Source organism: Panthera leo, chromosome A2 (genome assembly GCF_018350215.1).
Source record: "Panthera leo isolate Ple1 chromosome A2, P.leo_Ple1_pat1.1, whole genome shotgun sequence".
Lineage (NCBI taxonomy): Eukaryota > Metazoa > Chordata > Mammalia > Carnivora > Felidae > Panthera > Panthera leo.
Genome location: NC_056680.1, coordinates 146,940,660 through 146,955,012, shown reverse-complemented (window position 1 = coordinate 146,955,012; position 14,353 = coordinate 146,940,660). Strand labels below are relative to the sequence as shown.

The window sequence follows — 14,353 nt, the reverse complement described above, 5'->3', positions numbered from 1 at the left end:
AGGTCATGGGTTCAACCCCCGGGATCCGATCCCTTGTTGGAGCTACTCTTTGCTGGCTGTGCTCAGCAATTCCTGGGAGGGGTATGTTGCTACAGCTCACTGTTGGTTACAGCAAGGCCTACAGAGAGTGTGCTTGGCTTAATGCCTCTCTCCTGGGAAAACAGCTCGAGATACTGGCATTAGTTTCCTATCAGAAGGATAGCTTATTATGATGATGAGGGAAAGACCACTCAGATACCTGGTGCGATTGGGCACAGACGATCTCAAGCACACGCAGAAATATTAAAATGAGTACGAAAATGAGCATTGCTTTTAGCAAATCATTCCCGTGGATCCATAGATAGTTAAGTGCTTTCATGGTTGTTTGCATTGGAAGCCACAAATACACACATAACTCCTAAAACACGATGACCTCTGTCCTCTATTTTAGTACCCACCCTTTTTAGATGCTTAGAAATCTGGCACTTGACTCTTGGGATCCTTGGTGTGATTTGTTGGGTTGTCCTTCCAAGCCCGAGATACTTCTCATGAAGCCCCTTCAGTAACAGTTTTGTGTAACCAGGTTGTTGTGACTGTGGTTTTCTGGCTTCCCCTCTCTCGGTCTCCGTATACATTCATTGTCCCTACAATCTCATTGGAAAAGACAATACAGGAATCATTCTGAGATCGCACTTAGTAACGAGGTGGATGGGGCCTCATTCCCTCTTTCCGCTTCCGATGTCTGTGCTCACAGCCAGGGTGAGAGGGCCGGCCTTCACTTGCTGCAAGGCTTTCTCTGGCTCTCAAGAGAGTTCAACCCATGGGGTCAGCATGGGCCGCGGGCAGACTTTCAGGGGAGGAGAGGTTAGAACGAAAAGAGAAAGGAAATTTTATGCAGAACTGTAAAGGAATCGGTGGGTCAGAGTCCAACTTGGGGGATTTTTCCTTGTCACAGAAATGAGCACTCGGGCACATGGGACTATTTTATGGAGTAAGAAGCTTTCTGATAAGTAAATCTAAAACCTACCAGAGCCACCTCAAGATGTTCCCACCTCCCCGAGGATTCTCTTTGCTTACCTTCTCCGCCTGCCGTCCAAGTCAGAGTCATCTCAAGGGATAGATGCACTGTGGGCATCAGACGCTATTGCATTTATTAACACCTTAGGGGTCAGTGGTCATATTTGAGCTATGGCCCCCAATAAGTGGGTGATTATTACCTTCCTATACTGCAGGGCTTTACAACTGGAGTCTGTATTTAGACATGAGCTACTTCAGCTTATCTGATCAATATCTCCCTTTAAAAAGAAATCCCACATGCGTAATTCACTGATTCCCCATTTCCAGTGGAAGTCTGCTATGGTCAGCTTTCAGGATGTGTGTGTGTGTGTGTGTGTGTGTGTGTGTGTGTGTGTGTGTGTGTGTGTAATTAACAGGAAGAATTTAGGGCTGCTGAGCATGAGGAATCTAAAGACCTTTTCTTTTCCACATTAGCAAGGACCTCATGGGCCTTTGCTCCTCTTTTTTTCCTAACTTCTATTTCTTTTCAAAACTTCAGCCCTCACTTTCTTTGGGACCAACAGACCCAGGAAAGGAGGAAGCCCTTTTCTGATGACTGGCCAAGGGCCTCCTTCATAGGGGAGAGTTAGTTGCTTCCACGGGTCCCAGAAAGGCAGAGCACATGTCCTGCATGACAGGAGAAGTGGAGGCAGGGGCTCTTCCCTGAGTAGTCTTTGGCCCTGGAATAAGTTCCTTTGGGGTCACCCTATAGCAACCCTGCAGGAAACCCCTACATAAGATCAGTTTTTGTCCCTCTGGACTGAGGATTTGGAGTTCTGGTACCATTTTCCCATCAACTTACTAGGTCACCGGTGGTGGGGGCATTGTCGTTGGACGCTATAGGCCTCAATTTCCCCTTCTGCAAAATGAGGCTGTCGGATTCTAAGATCTTGAGTTATTTTCCTTTTCTGAAATAGCTGATATGTGGAAGAGTGGCCGTGCCGTGTGCTGGATGGAGCTCTCTGAACTGAGCCCAGATGTCAGCCCTCCTGCACAACCCTGCTGCTGCCCCAGGTCATTGGTCACCATGCCCGCTGTACCTCCAGCGCTGGGTACAAAACTGAGGCAGGGCATGTGTTGCCTTGTCTAGTTGTAGCCCAGGTCTGTCTGTCTCCACTGGGAAAGGGGCAGGGACAGATGAAATGTTTCCATCTTTATATAGTTGGGTCCTCACCTAGGCTTTTATTTAATTGTTCCTTCCTACACGTTCTTAAGCATATTAATAAGTGAAGATCAGTAAGTAGTGTTGTCCTCACTCACCGCCTCAGTTTCCCCTAACAGAAACAGGAGCTCCAATAGCCTACGATACCAAAAGTTTGATGGAAAATGGCCCAACACAAGGCTCTTCAGAGGGTGAGCCTGGGCAAGTCTCTGGCACCTTCTCTCCTTGTGTGATGGTCTGGCCTTCCAGCTCTGTGGCGGGGATCCCGGGGTGCTCAGAACTCCTCTGCATGAGGTTGAGTGCTACTTTTGCATTCAGGAAGGGCAGGAGAGCTGGTGTGCTCCCACATGGAAGGACTCCTCTCTTTGCTGGACCAGGAGCTGCCCACGGAGCAAGGGAGGACCAGGTCTGACTTTGTATTTCCACGCCGACCGAGAGCAGCTGGGTCCCTGTTTGGCAGAGTTGGCTGTATCTGTCCCTCCCTGCTGGCTCACCTGGTCGGCCTCTTTTGGATCAATTTGGGATATTTGTAAACAGTCGATGCCCGGGGTAAGGGGGCAGCCTGTGGCTATGGAACAGGCTGTGTCCTAGAGCTGAGCTAATTGGCCCACAGGGGGATGGACCTGGTGACCTTTACCTCATTAGCACCACATTTGGATCACTGAGCTCTGGCCTAGTTCTGACCTTTCCATAATAAGGACTCAATGTGGGGTTTCTGCAAAGGCGGGGCAACCGAGGGCGGGGCCGCGACTGTTCCACTTGACTGGGGAGCTGCCAGCAGGAACCAGACTAAGGGCCACGCTAGCCGGGGTGAGAGGTGGTTTCAGGACCAGATCGTGTCCCACCTCATCACCCATGGCCTTCAAAGTGGATTGGCACAGGTATCAGGTGACAGTGGTTCTTTATGAATGTGTCACCAGGGCGTGGGGCTTGGGGGCAATGCCAAGGAACTCCTGAGGAGATGCCCCCACTGTGTCCCAGCCCTGGCGTCTTCCTCAGCCCTCCTCAGAGTCTCCTCAGAGTCTCCCCACTGGGGTTCGCCAGCGACCGCTTTGGAGCTCCGGCCCCCGGAGCCTGGGGAGGCTGTTGCAGGAAGGATGCCGGCAGAATAACACCCTCTTTCCGCGGAGATGATAGAGCTTTTCAGAGTGCCAGTCTCTCTACGGAGTGGGAGCAATTTCCCTGTAATTGGTAAAGTAACCGTAACTGCTCTGTCATTTGTATGTAGCGACACATAATTGCACGGTAACCTTTGCCGCTGTGCGCGAGGGAAGCGCAGGAAGCTATTAGATTGTAATTTGGAGTGTCAGCTCTGGCTCTCCACACCACCTCCGCCACCACCGCTGGGGAGGCTGCCGTGGGGCCTCTGCGTCCCGGGGCCAGTAGGGCCTGCTCAGAGTGGCTGTGCTTTCTCTCCCCGGGCCTGGTCTGTGGCACCCCTGGCAAGGAAGGGGACCTCCATGGCGATGATGCAGGTCCCTGAGTCTCACTTCCAGGGGTCCCGATCCAATAGATCCGGAGGCCATGCAAGAATTTGTGTTTCTTTCTTTCCTTTTTTTTTAAAGACACGGAGAGAGTACGTGCGCATGTGCAAACAAGGGAGGGGCAGAGGGAGGGAGAGAGGGAGAGAACCCCAAGCAGATTCCACACCTGGCTGGGAGCTGATCTGGGGCTACATCTCACCAGCCATGAGATCATGACCTGAGATGAAATCAAGAGTCAGACGCTCAACCAACTGAGCCGCCCCAGTGCCCCAAGAATTTGCATTTCTGATGAATAACGCTAAATGTTCTGGATCTTACACTATTCCTCTGTTCCTTCCTACAGCCTCATAGGCCTCATAGATCTTTAGGAAGTACCACTTTTGAAATTTCGTCTTGATAACATTAGTCTCCTTAGTTGTGATAACACCTCTCTGAGGTAGATACCATGAATTTCCCTAAAAACATGAGCCTCCCAAAGCTTGTCTGAATTGTCTAAGGATGACAAACGATGTGAGCTAACATTCCCATAGCACTTAGGAAGCGTCAGACAGTGTTCTACGTGCATTAAATCATGTAATCCTTACCACAGCACTAGGAAGTATATACTCATATTATTATCCCCATTATACCAATGATAAGCTGAGACACAGAGAGGGTAAGTGACTTGCCCAAGGTCACACAGCGCTAAGTGGTGGAGCTGGGATTCAAATCTAGACATTCTGATTCTAGTTCCTCAGTGTTAACCACTGTGAAACTCAGGCTTTTATTTGCTCATCCATCCATCCATCCATCCATCCATCAATTTAACATCCGTCTTAACCTTCTATGAAGCTAAGGCCACAAAGACACATAAAACATGGTCCTGTGTTTGAGCTCATAGGCCCTGGAGTCCTGTGGATCACAGGTCTTAATTTATAAGCCATGTACCCGTGAGGACATTTGTGGAAAGCGAATTTGAGATCTTCCTGGTTGGGGCAGAAGGGTGTGGGCCCTGGCCTGTTCACAGGGTTGCCCAAAGAGACACCACATATATTTTCATGGAACAGATCCTTATTTTTGCCTTGATAAGAATGAAGCTGCTCTCGAATAAATAAGCATTATACCAATGGCCAAAGCTCATCTGTGGGCATTTGTGGAGCAGCTGAGGGAGACGTGTGGCTGGGCTCCTGATTACAGTGGGGTCCAGTCCACCCCTGGCTCCTCTGGCTGCCACTCTAATCTTGCTGTTAATGGGGCCCAGGGGAGGCTCGGCCAGGGCAAGAGCAGACACTCTCCTCCCCCACTGCCCAGGGTGTTCTGGAATCCACACCAGCCCTCACCTGTCGAAGGCTTTCACCAATTAGCCTTTTCTTCCAAGGCCCACACGGCCCTGGCATCTGCTCCTTACACCTCAGCCTCCCGGGTCTGTGGGCCCTGTGGGGTCCTCCCTCCTCCTCCCGCTGGTGCTCTAATTACCCTGTGGCTGCTCAGACCCAGCATGGTGGTGTCCTTAGAGAGCCTGCTCTGGTCAGGAGCCATGCTAGGGGCACTCCCTGCAGCCATTCTGTCCCTGTTCTGGGCCGGATTTCCATTAAAAAAAACTAATATGAAATATCACCTTGAATTGACAAAGTGCTTTCCAGTTTACCCAGTGTCTTCACTCCCGTTTTCTCACCTGGCCCTCATGACAGTCCTGTCTTGCTGTTTTACAGTCAAGGGGAAGTGAGGCTCAGAGAACAGGAATGCTAAGTTGTATAGTTAGGAAGCAAGCTGCCGTGTGAACCCGAGTCATGTGTTTTTTTTTTTTTCTGTTATTTTAGTGTTAAAAACCCCCCTCCCGTTGCCCCTGCTTTGAGGAAACAAAGAGCAAGGACCCCTTGTGCCATAGCATCCATGCAGACCTGGGCTGCACCTGGTCAAAGGCCTTGCTCACATCTCTATCACCTGGGGCCCTATGCAGAGGGAGAAACCGATGCAAGGTGGGGGCGTGGGAGAAAGCCATCATTGTCCCTGGAATCCCAATGTCACATTGGGAACTCCAGCTGCAGCCTTGGCCTTCTTGGAGCCTGATGATGACACCCTGAGGTAGGCAGCGTCAGGCACAGGTGAGCTGACCAGCTGCCTCCCTCTCAGGGAGCTGTCACGAGCCGAAGACGGGCAGAGCCCTGGCCACCAGGCTTCCAGGCTGGGCTGTCCTTGCTTCTTCCCGATGAAAACATTTCTCCCTGGACCCCTTGCTGCTCAAGGTGCCAGAGTGGCAGAGACTTGCTGCCTCTGAGCAAGCAATGATTTAATGCTGCAATTGGCCGACTCTTTTTGTAGATGGTTGTTTATTTATTTGCTTGTGTTTTGCTCAGCCAAGGGGAAGAATGGTATTCAGTTACTGACCACTCAGAAATGTAATTCTGGGGGCTGAGGAGCCTAAGTCTCCCAGGTCAGTGAGGCACGCGTTTGTGCCAAGGGTGGTGGGAGACTGTCAGACATGGCCTGCCTTGCTCCCTGCCTTAGTTTCTCCTTGTGTGGCGTGGCCAACCATTTTGCCTTATCTACTTGGTAAATGGTTCATAATGGGCAAGATATGTTTGCTAATGGCAGAAGTCTCTGTGGCACAGCTTAGAGCCAAGAAACTTGGGGACAAGGGCTCCTTATGAAGCGGAGGCAGGAACAAGGCCATGAGGATTCCCAGCATGCCTTAAGCCTCCCCTGACATGCCTTTCTGGCAGGTCACCCTACCATTATGTCCGGCAGGGAGAAGACACCATCCTCCCTTTATCTGGATTTTTCTTTCTTTGTTTCTTTCTATCCCTTTTACCCTCCACCACCTGTCTCCTCCCCCATTTTCTCATTTTAGGAAAGAACCATAAAGATGAGACTAGACCTTGAAAGCTTGCTCCTTACTTTGACTTCTTATATTGTTTTTTAGCGGGGAGGAGCTGAGGGTCGAGTTTGGCCTGGGCTATTTGACCAGACCAAGCAAGAAAGGCCAGGGGGGATCAAAGGCGTGGAGCAGACATCTGCTCTGCACGTGGCTTGCCCGGGCCTTCCCCTGCTCTCTCCAGCCCTACCCTGACTGCCCTCATGATAAGAAGTAGGGGAGAGGTCAGGGAGAGGTTTTAGATGCTCAGCGTGTTGTCTTTCCTGAGATGGACAGTCTTGCTCCCTCCATTCTAGGAGGGAGCCAAGGGGTCCCCCAAGTCTCCGGAAAGCTCCGAGTTGGCCGCTTTCACATAGCTTTGCTGGCAAGAGCCTGCCTGCTGGTTCTCCAGATGCCTTTTCCTTTGGCTGGATTGAAGCCTTTAAAAAAGTGACACCTTGTATTTTATTTCACTCCTTTTTCTGCAAAGTCCAAAGACGTTTACAGGCATGAGCTCTATAGGCTTTATGGAAACCCATCAAAAAGCAGGGGTTGTTTCCTTCATCTTTATAGAGTGGAAAATAAAAGCACAGGAAGACAGAATAGCTCTTCTAAGGCCACACAGTTCTTAGAAGGAGAGAAAAATCGGCGTAGGTTCCTAGAGCCTCGGAGAGGTCTGTGCCAGACCAGAGCTGTTCGGTGGTGGTGCTGGGGGCCCCTTGCCAGCCATGGCAAGGTCTTCTCCACTTCCCAGTAGGACAGAACCCAACTGTGACCCTGTGCTCATGTGGGGATCTGGGAGCCTGGAATAAAACAGGGCGAGATTCAGCCAAAATGGGCCAAAGGTTTTTCCTGTTGGTTCCCTGGCTCCTGAAACTGTCTGGGATTCAGGAGCAAGAATTGAATCCATGAGTCTCACAGAGTATCTAGGGGATATTCTCTTTAAGGAATGCTAACAGGTGTCCGAGTCATTTTTAGGGAATATAATGTTTGGGAAAGGCTAAAGGAATGTTAAACATATTTCTTCTTAAAAAGACTTTTCAGACCTTTCCTATAATTGTTATGAGTCTCCTACATAGTGTTAGAATGTACTATGTTTCAGTACAAAATAATTTTCCCAAGGAGCCCTGTTTTCGTAGAGCATCTTGGGGGGCTTGGCTTCCACAGAAGACACTTTGGCAAATGCTGGTGTAGGTATGACAAGGCCAGGGTTGTCCACCTTCACTGGCGTTTTGAAAAAGGCAGGGCACTTGAGATGGGGCATCATGAGGTACCCCTGTGGTTTGTTGACTTGTTTGTGAGTCTTCCACCTCTCCTATTTCTCTTTCCCCAACTGATTGTCTACACATGCTTCTGTCATGATATTGTCATTCACATGTTAATGTTTCTAGTTCTCTATTCTACACTCTTGAGTCTTCCTCTGTGGTCTGTTCAATAGGAAGGGTAGATGTGGAGGCCATGTTCCCTCTTATTCCTAAGCAGAGCTGCCTGGAGCCCATGCTCATGGGTGCTGGCCCAGTGCTTTCCGATGTGACAGTGATGATGGGCCATCTAAGTTACCAAGATGGTTTCTGGAGAGGTTGGAGGGGGGGCAGAGAGACCATGGAGGCCAAGAGAGGAAAGAGACGCTAGGGATCTGTATTTTTTTGCCATGGTCCTACCACCTACTTAGGTTGACTGTTAACAGGTCACCTAGTTTCCCTGGAGCTGAGTTTTTCTTGTATAAAAGGATTCTTCTAGCCCTGTAGTTCCCTGACTCAGTATTTCTGCTTATTGCCCTGATGTTTCCTCCTAATTTTTCATTTCTTTCTTTCTTTTTTTTAATTTTCAGCTCTTAACCATTGATGATAATTTCTGTGGCCTGGATATGAATGCCCCCCTGGGCGTGTCTGAGATGGTGCGTGGCATTCCCGTCTTCACGGAGGACAGGGACCGCATGACTTCTGTCATTGCCTACGTCTACAAGAATCACTCTCTGGCCTTCGTGGGCACCAAAAGTGGCAAGCTGAAGAAGGTAGGAATGAGATGCCGTCGTTTTGGTTATTGTGAAGGCAATCTATCCCCGCCGGGATAGACATCATCTCATGCTTTCTTACTACTTTGGGCCTGGTGGGCAAGTGATACAAGTTTGAGCTAAGGAGATATGTTGCTCTTGAAGTCATGAATGACAACCTGCTCCTTCTCTGCCTCCGGGTGGAGGGTTATCGTGGGCATCACAGTGGGTGAATGTGCAGACTTACTTCTTCCCTAGGGCTGGTATGCACGTGGAGGAGTTACCCCGGCCTCACTAGGCCATCCTAAATGGTGTGCTCTGTCCATCTTGGGTTCGTGCGCTAATGCAAAGGCTTTCTAAGGGCTGGGTGACTGGGGAAGGTGGGCAGGGGTGAGGAAGGTACCTTTTCCTCTCGCCTCAGCCCTTTTGACTGGTGCATCCATCTGGAATCCATGCAGGGAAACAGATGGGGGGAAATTCAGGACCTGCTAGAGTTGGTGACAGGGCTAAGAGCCAGATCATGGGGTGAGGAAACCGTGGATATTATTGGAGCATAGAAATTGTTTGAGGTGGAGTAGAATGGTGTGATCTGAGACATGAGCCTTTCCTCCTCGTCCTCCGGAAGTTGCTCGCCTCAGGTGCTGGCTGATGTTGGCCCATCAGCAGTTTGGGGGCACCTTTCTATCCAGGACTCTTCTCTCACCTGTTCTCCTTCTCAGGCTTCTCATCTCAATGAGTTAGAGCTGGTGCCCTCAAGAGCCCCCTTGATTGGATCAAAAGCCTTCCTAAGACTAAGCAGTATGTCCTGTTTTATGCTGACTGGTAGTCTTGTCCCAGGGAAATATTGGTGAACCCACGTGGAGCTCCTGCTTGTTTTATTTAATAGGCTTCCCTTGGAATTCTCTGGATATTGTGTGATTTACATCGAGAGAGTGGCACTGCCAGACCTGAGAGAGCCTTGAGCTCTGCTTTCTCTTTGCCGGGTTCCTGGGTATTAGCTGGACACGGTCAAGGGGAAGTGCTTTTGGCAAATCTAGAAGACTTTGCCGACTCTCCCATCCTACTGTGTAATGGCCTGGCAATAATTTCTTTCTTTAAATTCTACAACTCTTGGAACAGGCAGCGGGGCTGGTGTGTGAGAGTATGGAGGGGGAGAGCCAGGGGGAGGCGTGTGTGCGTTGGGAGATGTGTGGGGAGTAGTTACATGGGTAGTATCTGGAAGAGGAAGCCTGTGTTGGTGAAATGCCATAATGCTCCACAAGGATGATGCAGGCAGTGTGCTACCGTCTGGTACTGCCCAAAGAGATAACCAGGACATTGTAGCGTATGGCCTTCCGCGTCTAAACGATGACTCATTCAACCATCATCTACATAGCTTTAAGAACTATATTGCATAGTTCCCTGCCTCTCTGTGAAGAATGTATTAAACACAGTTGAACGTTTTGTTGCTACCTTGGCCTCCTTGTTGTGATTACTGCTCACGCATCGAAATGAAGCTGGTGGACGCCCAAGAAGGTGCCGCGTGCAAGGCGTAGATGCGTTGTCCTGGCGCGACTCCCGTGTCTGGTTGTCGCTGCCTCCTGCCTCTTCCTTTAGTGCACATCGTCGCTCGTCACCTCCAGCTGCTGTCAGGAACCCTGGGCGACTCCGGTCTTTCTTCTTCCCTTCATCTGTGGCTTCCAGCTTTCCGTGAGCTGAGTGTCCAGTATCCAAACTTGCTGAAATTGTGTCCGCTAAGCCTCAGTATAAACCAAGGAGGGAAGCACCCGAGCTTTGGAGCAGGGGCCTCGAGGGTGTTTCTGTTGGATGCTCAGATGATTTCATTCTTTATTATGATTCAGTGAGTTTGGTTTGCTAGAAAAGTGAGTTCTAAATACCAAAGGCATTCCCATATGCAGTTCATACAATGAAATGTCTGTTGACCTGCTCCGCCTGGCCCGATGGGTGAATAAGCACTATTGAGAGTAAAAAATAAGCAAGACAATTTGGGCTGCCTTAACTCTTTTCTCTAGTGAGCCCTGTCTCTGTGCAATGGAGAAGTAACTTACCTCAGTATGCTAAAAGATTCCCGCCCATTGACCTTCCTACTCGGTGCAGCAAGATCATTTACTTGCTGGCAAGACTGAATAGATCCTGGAGGAGGCTTTTTTTTTTTTTTTTTTGGGGTCATTGAGCTGGTCAGAATATGGTGTCCATGAAATAAACATTGATTGAGAGTTCAGTGCACATAACAGAACAGTTATTCTCTCTTGGGGGAGAAAAAGAGACATGCTCCCTGGCCGTGGCTGCACTGTAAACCCAAGACAGTCAACTTGCAAATATGTGCTGTTGGTCAGCGGGTGGATGGAGGTCAGTGGGGGCTGGCTCTCCGGTGCCCGTGGAAGCCTGGCCCCTGATGGGGAGGTCAGAGCGCAGCAGATCCCCATGACGGTGGCTGAGGATGCCTCTAGGAGTCTGGGCACACAGAGCGCACAGGGACAATCCTTGTGGGGTAGGCTGTAGGCAGATCCTTGCCTTCAGGTGTCCCGGGAGGTCGGCCCAGCCAGCAACGACAGGCACCTGACCAGGAGGCTCGAGGCTTTATAAACCTCCGCCGGCATTTCCCATTTTTTACTTCGGGGAGTTTATATAAGAACAGTTCTGTTTCAGCCACCTGGGATGTTCCGTTTAATTTCCCGAGCAGCGGTGGGATTGGTGAAGCATAAACATTTGAGCGGTAAAGAGCAGAGAGGGTCCTGTGGGGGGAATGAGCCAGTGGTCCTCCTGGGGAAAGCTGGGCCATCGGGGCAGCCAAACTTTCTGCTCCATGAGCTCTGAGTGGCAGACTTTTTAATAGTTTTGCTGGAGCTCAGCTACTGCCGCTGCAGACTCAGCACAGCCGGCCCAGGGGACAGTCGGAGTTGGGAAAGGAAGGCTGGGCCGCCGAGTCTGTTGTTTGAAATAACAAAAAGCAAAACTGGCCAGTTTATTTATTTTTTCTGAACAATAGACTTTCCCACCACCCCTGCTCGCCGAGCACTGACCACTCCCCTTTCCTTGCCATGACTCTGTATTGCTTTTCCCAGAGGTTATCAGACCACATTCACCTTTTGGGCAGAGGCCCAGCCATGAAGTGCTTTGGGGCTACAGGAGGATTTTGCAGGAAGTTTTGTGAGCTACTGCAACCAGGGGGTGAGAATAATGGAGATCACACTGTAGCCATAATTACAGAGTTGTCTTCTCCGAGCCCTGTAATAATCTCCTGTGTGTATCAAGGGCTTCGCAGGGTTCTTTGCAATATGACAAGGGACTCGAGGTGGGGAGGGTGGGTGGGAGGGCTTGGGGGTTTGCTGTGGGTTTCAGGGTCTGGGAGCTAGACTGTAGCTATCCATAGGCTGCCCTCAAAATTACTGACTTTTCCTTTTGTTTGAAAGGTGTGGGTCCCCATCATTTGCAACCTTGCCTCTGATGACCATAATTTCACTCCTTTAGCGCACACATCACATGAGGCAGAGGGAAAGGAGGTGAGGAAAGTGCCAATTTGGATGTCTTTTATGTTTTCCGGTATGTGAGTGTGTGTGTGCGCGCGCGCGCGTGTGTGTGTGTGTGTATGTTATGGCTAGTATTGGCAGCTTTTTCACGGTGAGCATTACAGGCAAGTGCTGGTAAGCAATGTGACATATAAATGCTGACATATAAATAGACACCAGGAGGTACCTAGGAACTTAGAAATAACCCACAGACTGTTCAAATTTCACCTGCAGGTAAAAAATCTTAAGGCAAACACCATCCCGATCTGCTTTAGGGTGTCTGTATAAACCTGAAAATCTTTGTCCCAAGATGGGGTAATGAGGTCAGTGTGACAAAAATCTCTTTGCTTAAATACTTGGGCTGAAACCCTCTTTCCTTGCCTCTTGCATTCCTACCACTAAGTGATCCTATTTTATGGCTGCTGTTCAGCAGTGAATTACTGCCTGACATTAGTGGGAGAGACTAGTGTTCATTGTGAGCCAAAACATCGTAAACTTCCACTTGACGTGTGATTGCTCCTTTCATTTGGTGAATGCGTCGTTCCTGAGTGTTTCACTAGGTTAAACTATTCACACCTAAGGGGCGGAGTACTTTGTGGATACTGGTTAAGCAGAAGTCTGGCTGGCCCAGCCACTGGCTTGTAGTATGATATGTACCCAGGTGTGTGACATACCAAGCCTTACCAGCCTCTCGTGATAGGAATTGAGTGTGTGTCTGCATGGAATGTCAATAGGAGTCGATGTCACAAAAGAATCGTTCTCATTGGGAATTATTATGCACATTGATTTAATCTGCCTAATTTTTTTTTTTCTTGACCCTGTTTTGAAATCAGTTTGCTTGTGTTCCATATCCCCTGATCATGGATCAAGAAGGGCAAATAAACAGAAGTAGAGTGGGGTAGAGGGAGACCCACCTGGGTCTGTGTCATTCTGACCATAAGTTCTCAGCAATGGATGCTGTGTGTGTGTGTGTGTGTGTGTGTGCGCACGCACGCGATGCTCACATCAAAGAGCAATATCAGATCAGAGATGTATAGCCCCTGCTTTGCAACTTCCTGAATGTGTCTGAGAATTCTTAACATTCACCTGGAAATCTGAATCAACTTTAAAAATAAATTCATGCCATAGAAAGGACTCCCAGGTGGGTGAAGACATCACGAAATCAGATGGAGAGGTAGTGTTGGAACTCAAACTTGCCTGGGGACCCTGAGATTAGAGCACAGGTGCAGGTATCTGGTAAAGGATTTGGTCAGTGAGCTCTGCAGAGCTGCTGGCTAGTTTGCATGTGCTTAGGCACTCAAGCAGAAGGGAAAAGAAATATGGAAGAATCAATGCTGGACAATTTCCATTACGGAAAAAGACCATCAAAGCATTTTTGTCTGATTGTTTTGTCATGTTGTTTTTGCACTTCCCACTGCTGGCTTTGCAAGTATTAAGCCTGTATAGATCTTAAGCCATGGGTTAAGTGGAGAGGAGCTGAGGTTGAAGGAGCTGCAGACAGAAGAGCATCACAGATATTCCAGGAACTATCATGCTCCTTCCGCTGATGTCAGTCACGTCTAAGAGATGGCTGTTGTGTCATTAGTTCTTTAAGCCCGGGGACCAACCGCACCTCATGTCATCTGCCCACCTCTAATCCACCTCTCACCTTTTGCAGTCTCCCCTGCTGGGTTTTAAGTCTTTTTGTGCATGCTGTACCCAGTAGATGTGGACAGCAGCTGAGCTGGTCGATGTCCTCTTGGGCGTGTCTCACATTCTTGAGCAATATTAAGTTTTCGCGCAACCATCCATTGTACATAAGTGTATCCCACTGGCACTCATTTCTTACTCCTTCCTACTTTACACTAGTCTGCCCTTGGGCCCACCCACTGTCTCTGCATGGCCTGGTTGGGGCGGGGGGTTGGGACTCAAGTGATCGCTCAGAGCAGACCTGAGCAGGCATGGGGGAGGTGTCCTCGTGACGGAGTTTCCGTCTCACCCACTCTCAGAGCAGCTTGACATCTTAAGCTGGGGAAAAGCCTCCTTCTTCTCCTGGCATCCTCTTGAAACACACTTTGAGATCCCCAGAAAATACTACCTCAGGAACATTTGTCATTTTATTTTCCAAATGATCATTAGTAGTGCACATGATTTAAGGAGATAGTCTCAAATGAGCTTTGCCAATTCAAGATTTATTGATACACGTGTGCCACTTTTTTGAATCATATGTGTGTGTATATATATATATACATTTGTGTAGAATGATCCTGATCATAAATTAAAATGCAAACACGTTAAAATTGAAGAGAGTGCTACAGAAACACCCCAAATCATAGAGCACACTCAGTCAGCTGATGC

General features: G+C 49.2%; 1 protein-coding gene across 5 annotated transcripts in view; it reads left to right on the top strand.

The window, feature by feature from the left end:
* PLXNA4 (plexin A4) overlaps window positions 1-14,353 on the top strand; it is a 588,877-nt gene that overhangs the window by 233,847 nt on the left and 340,677 nt on the right. For all 5 annotated transcript variants that reach the window (XM_042924932.1, XM_042924950.1, XM_042924959.1 and 2 more), the window contains one exon: window positions 8,346-8,528. In XM_042924932.1, the coding sequence (XP_042780866.1) occupies window positions 8,346-8,528 (183 nt within the window). The remainder of the gene's footprint in view (window positions 1-8,345; window positions 8,529-14,353) is intronic.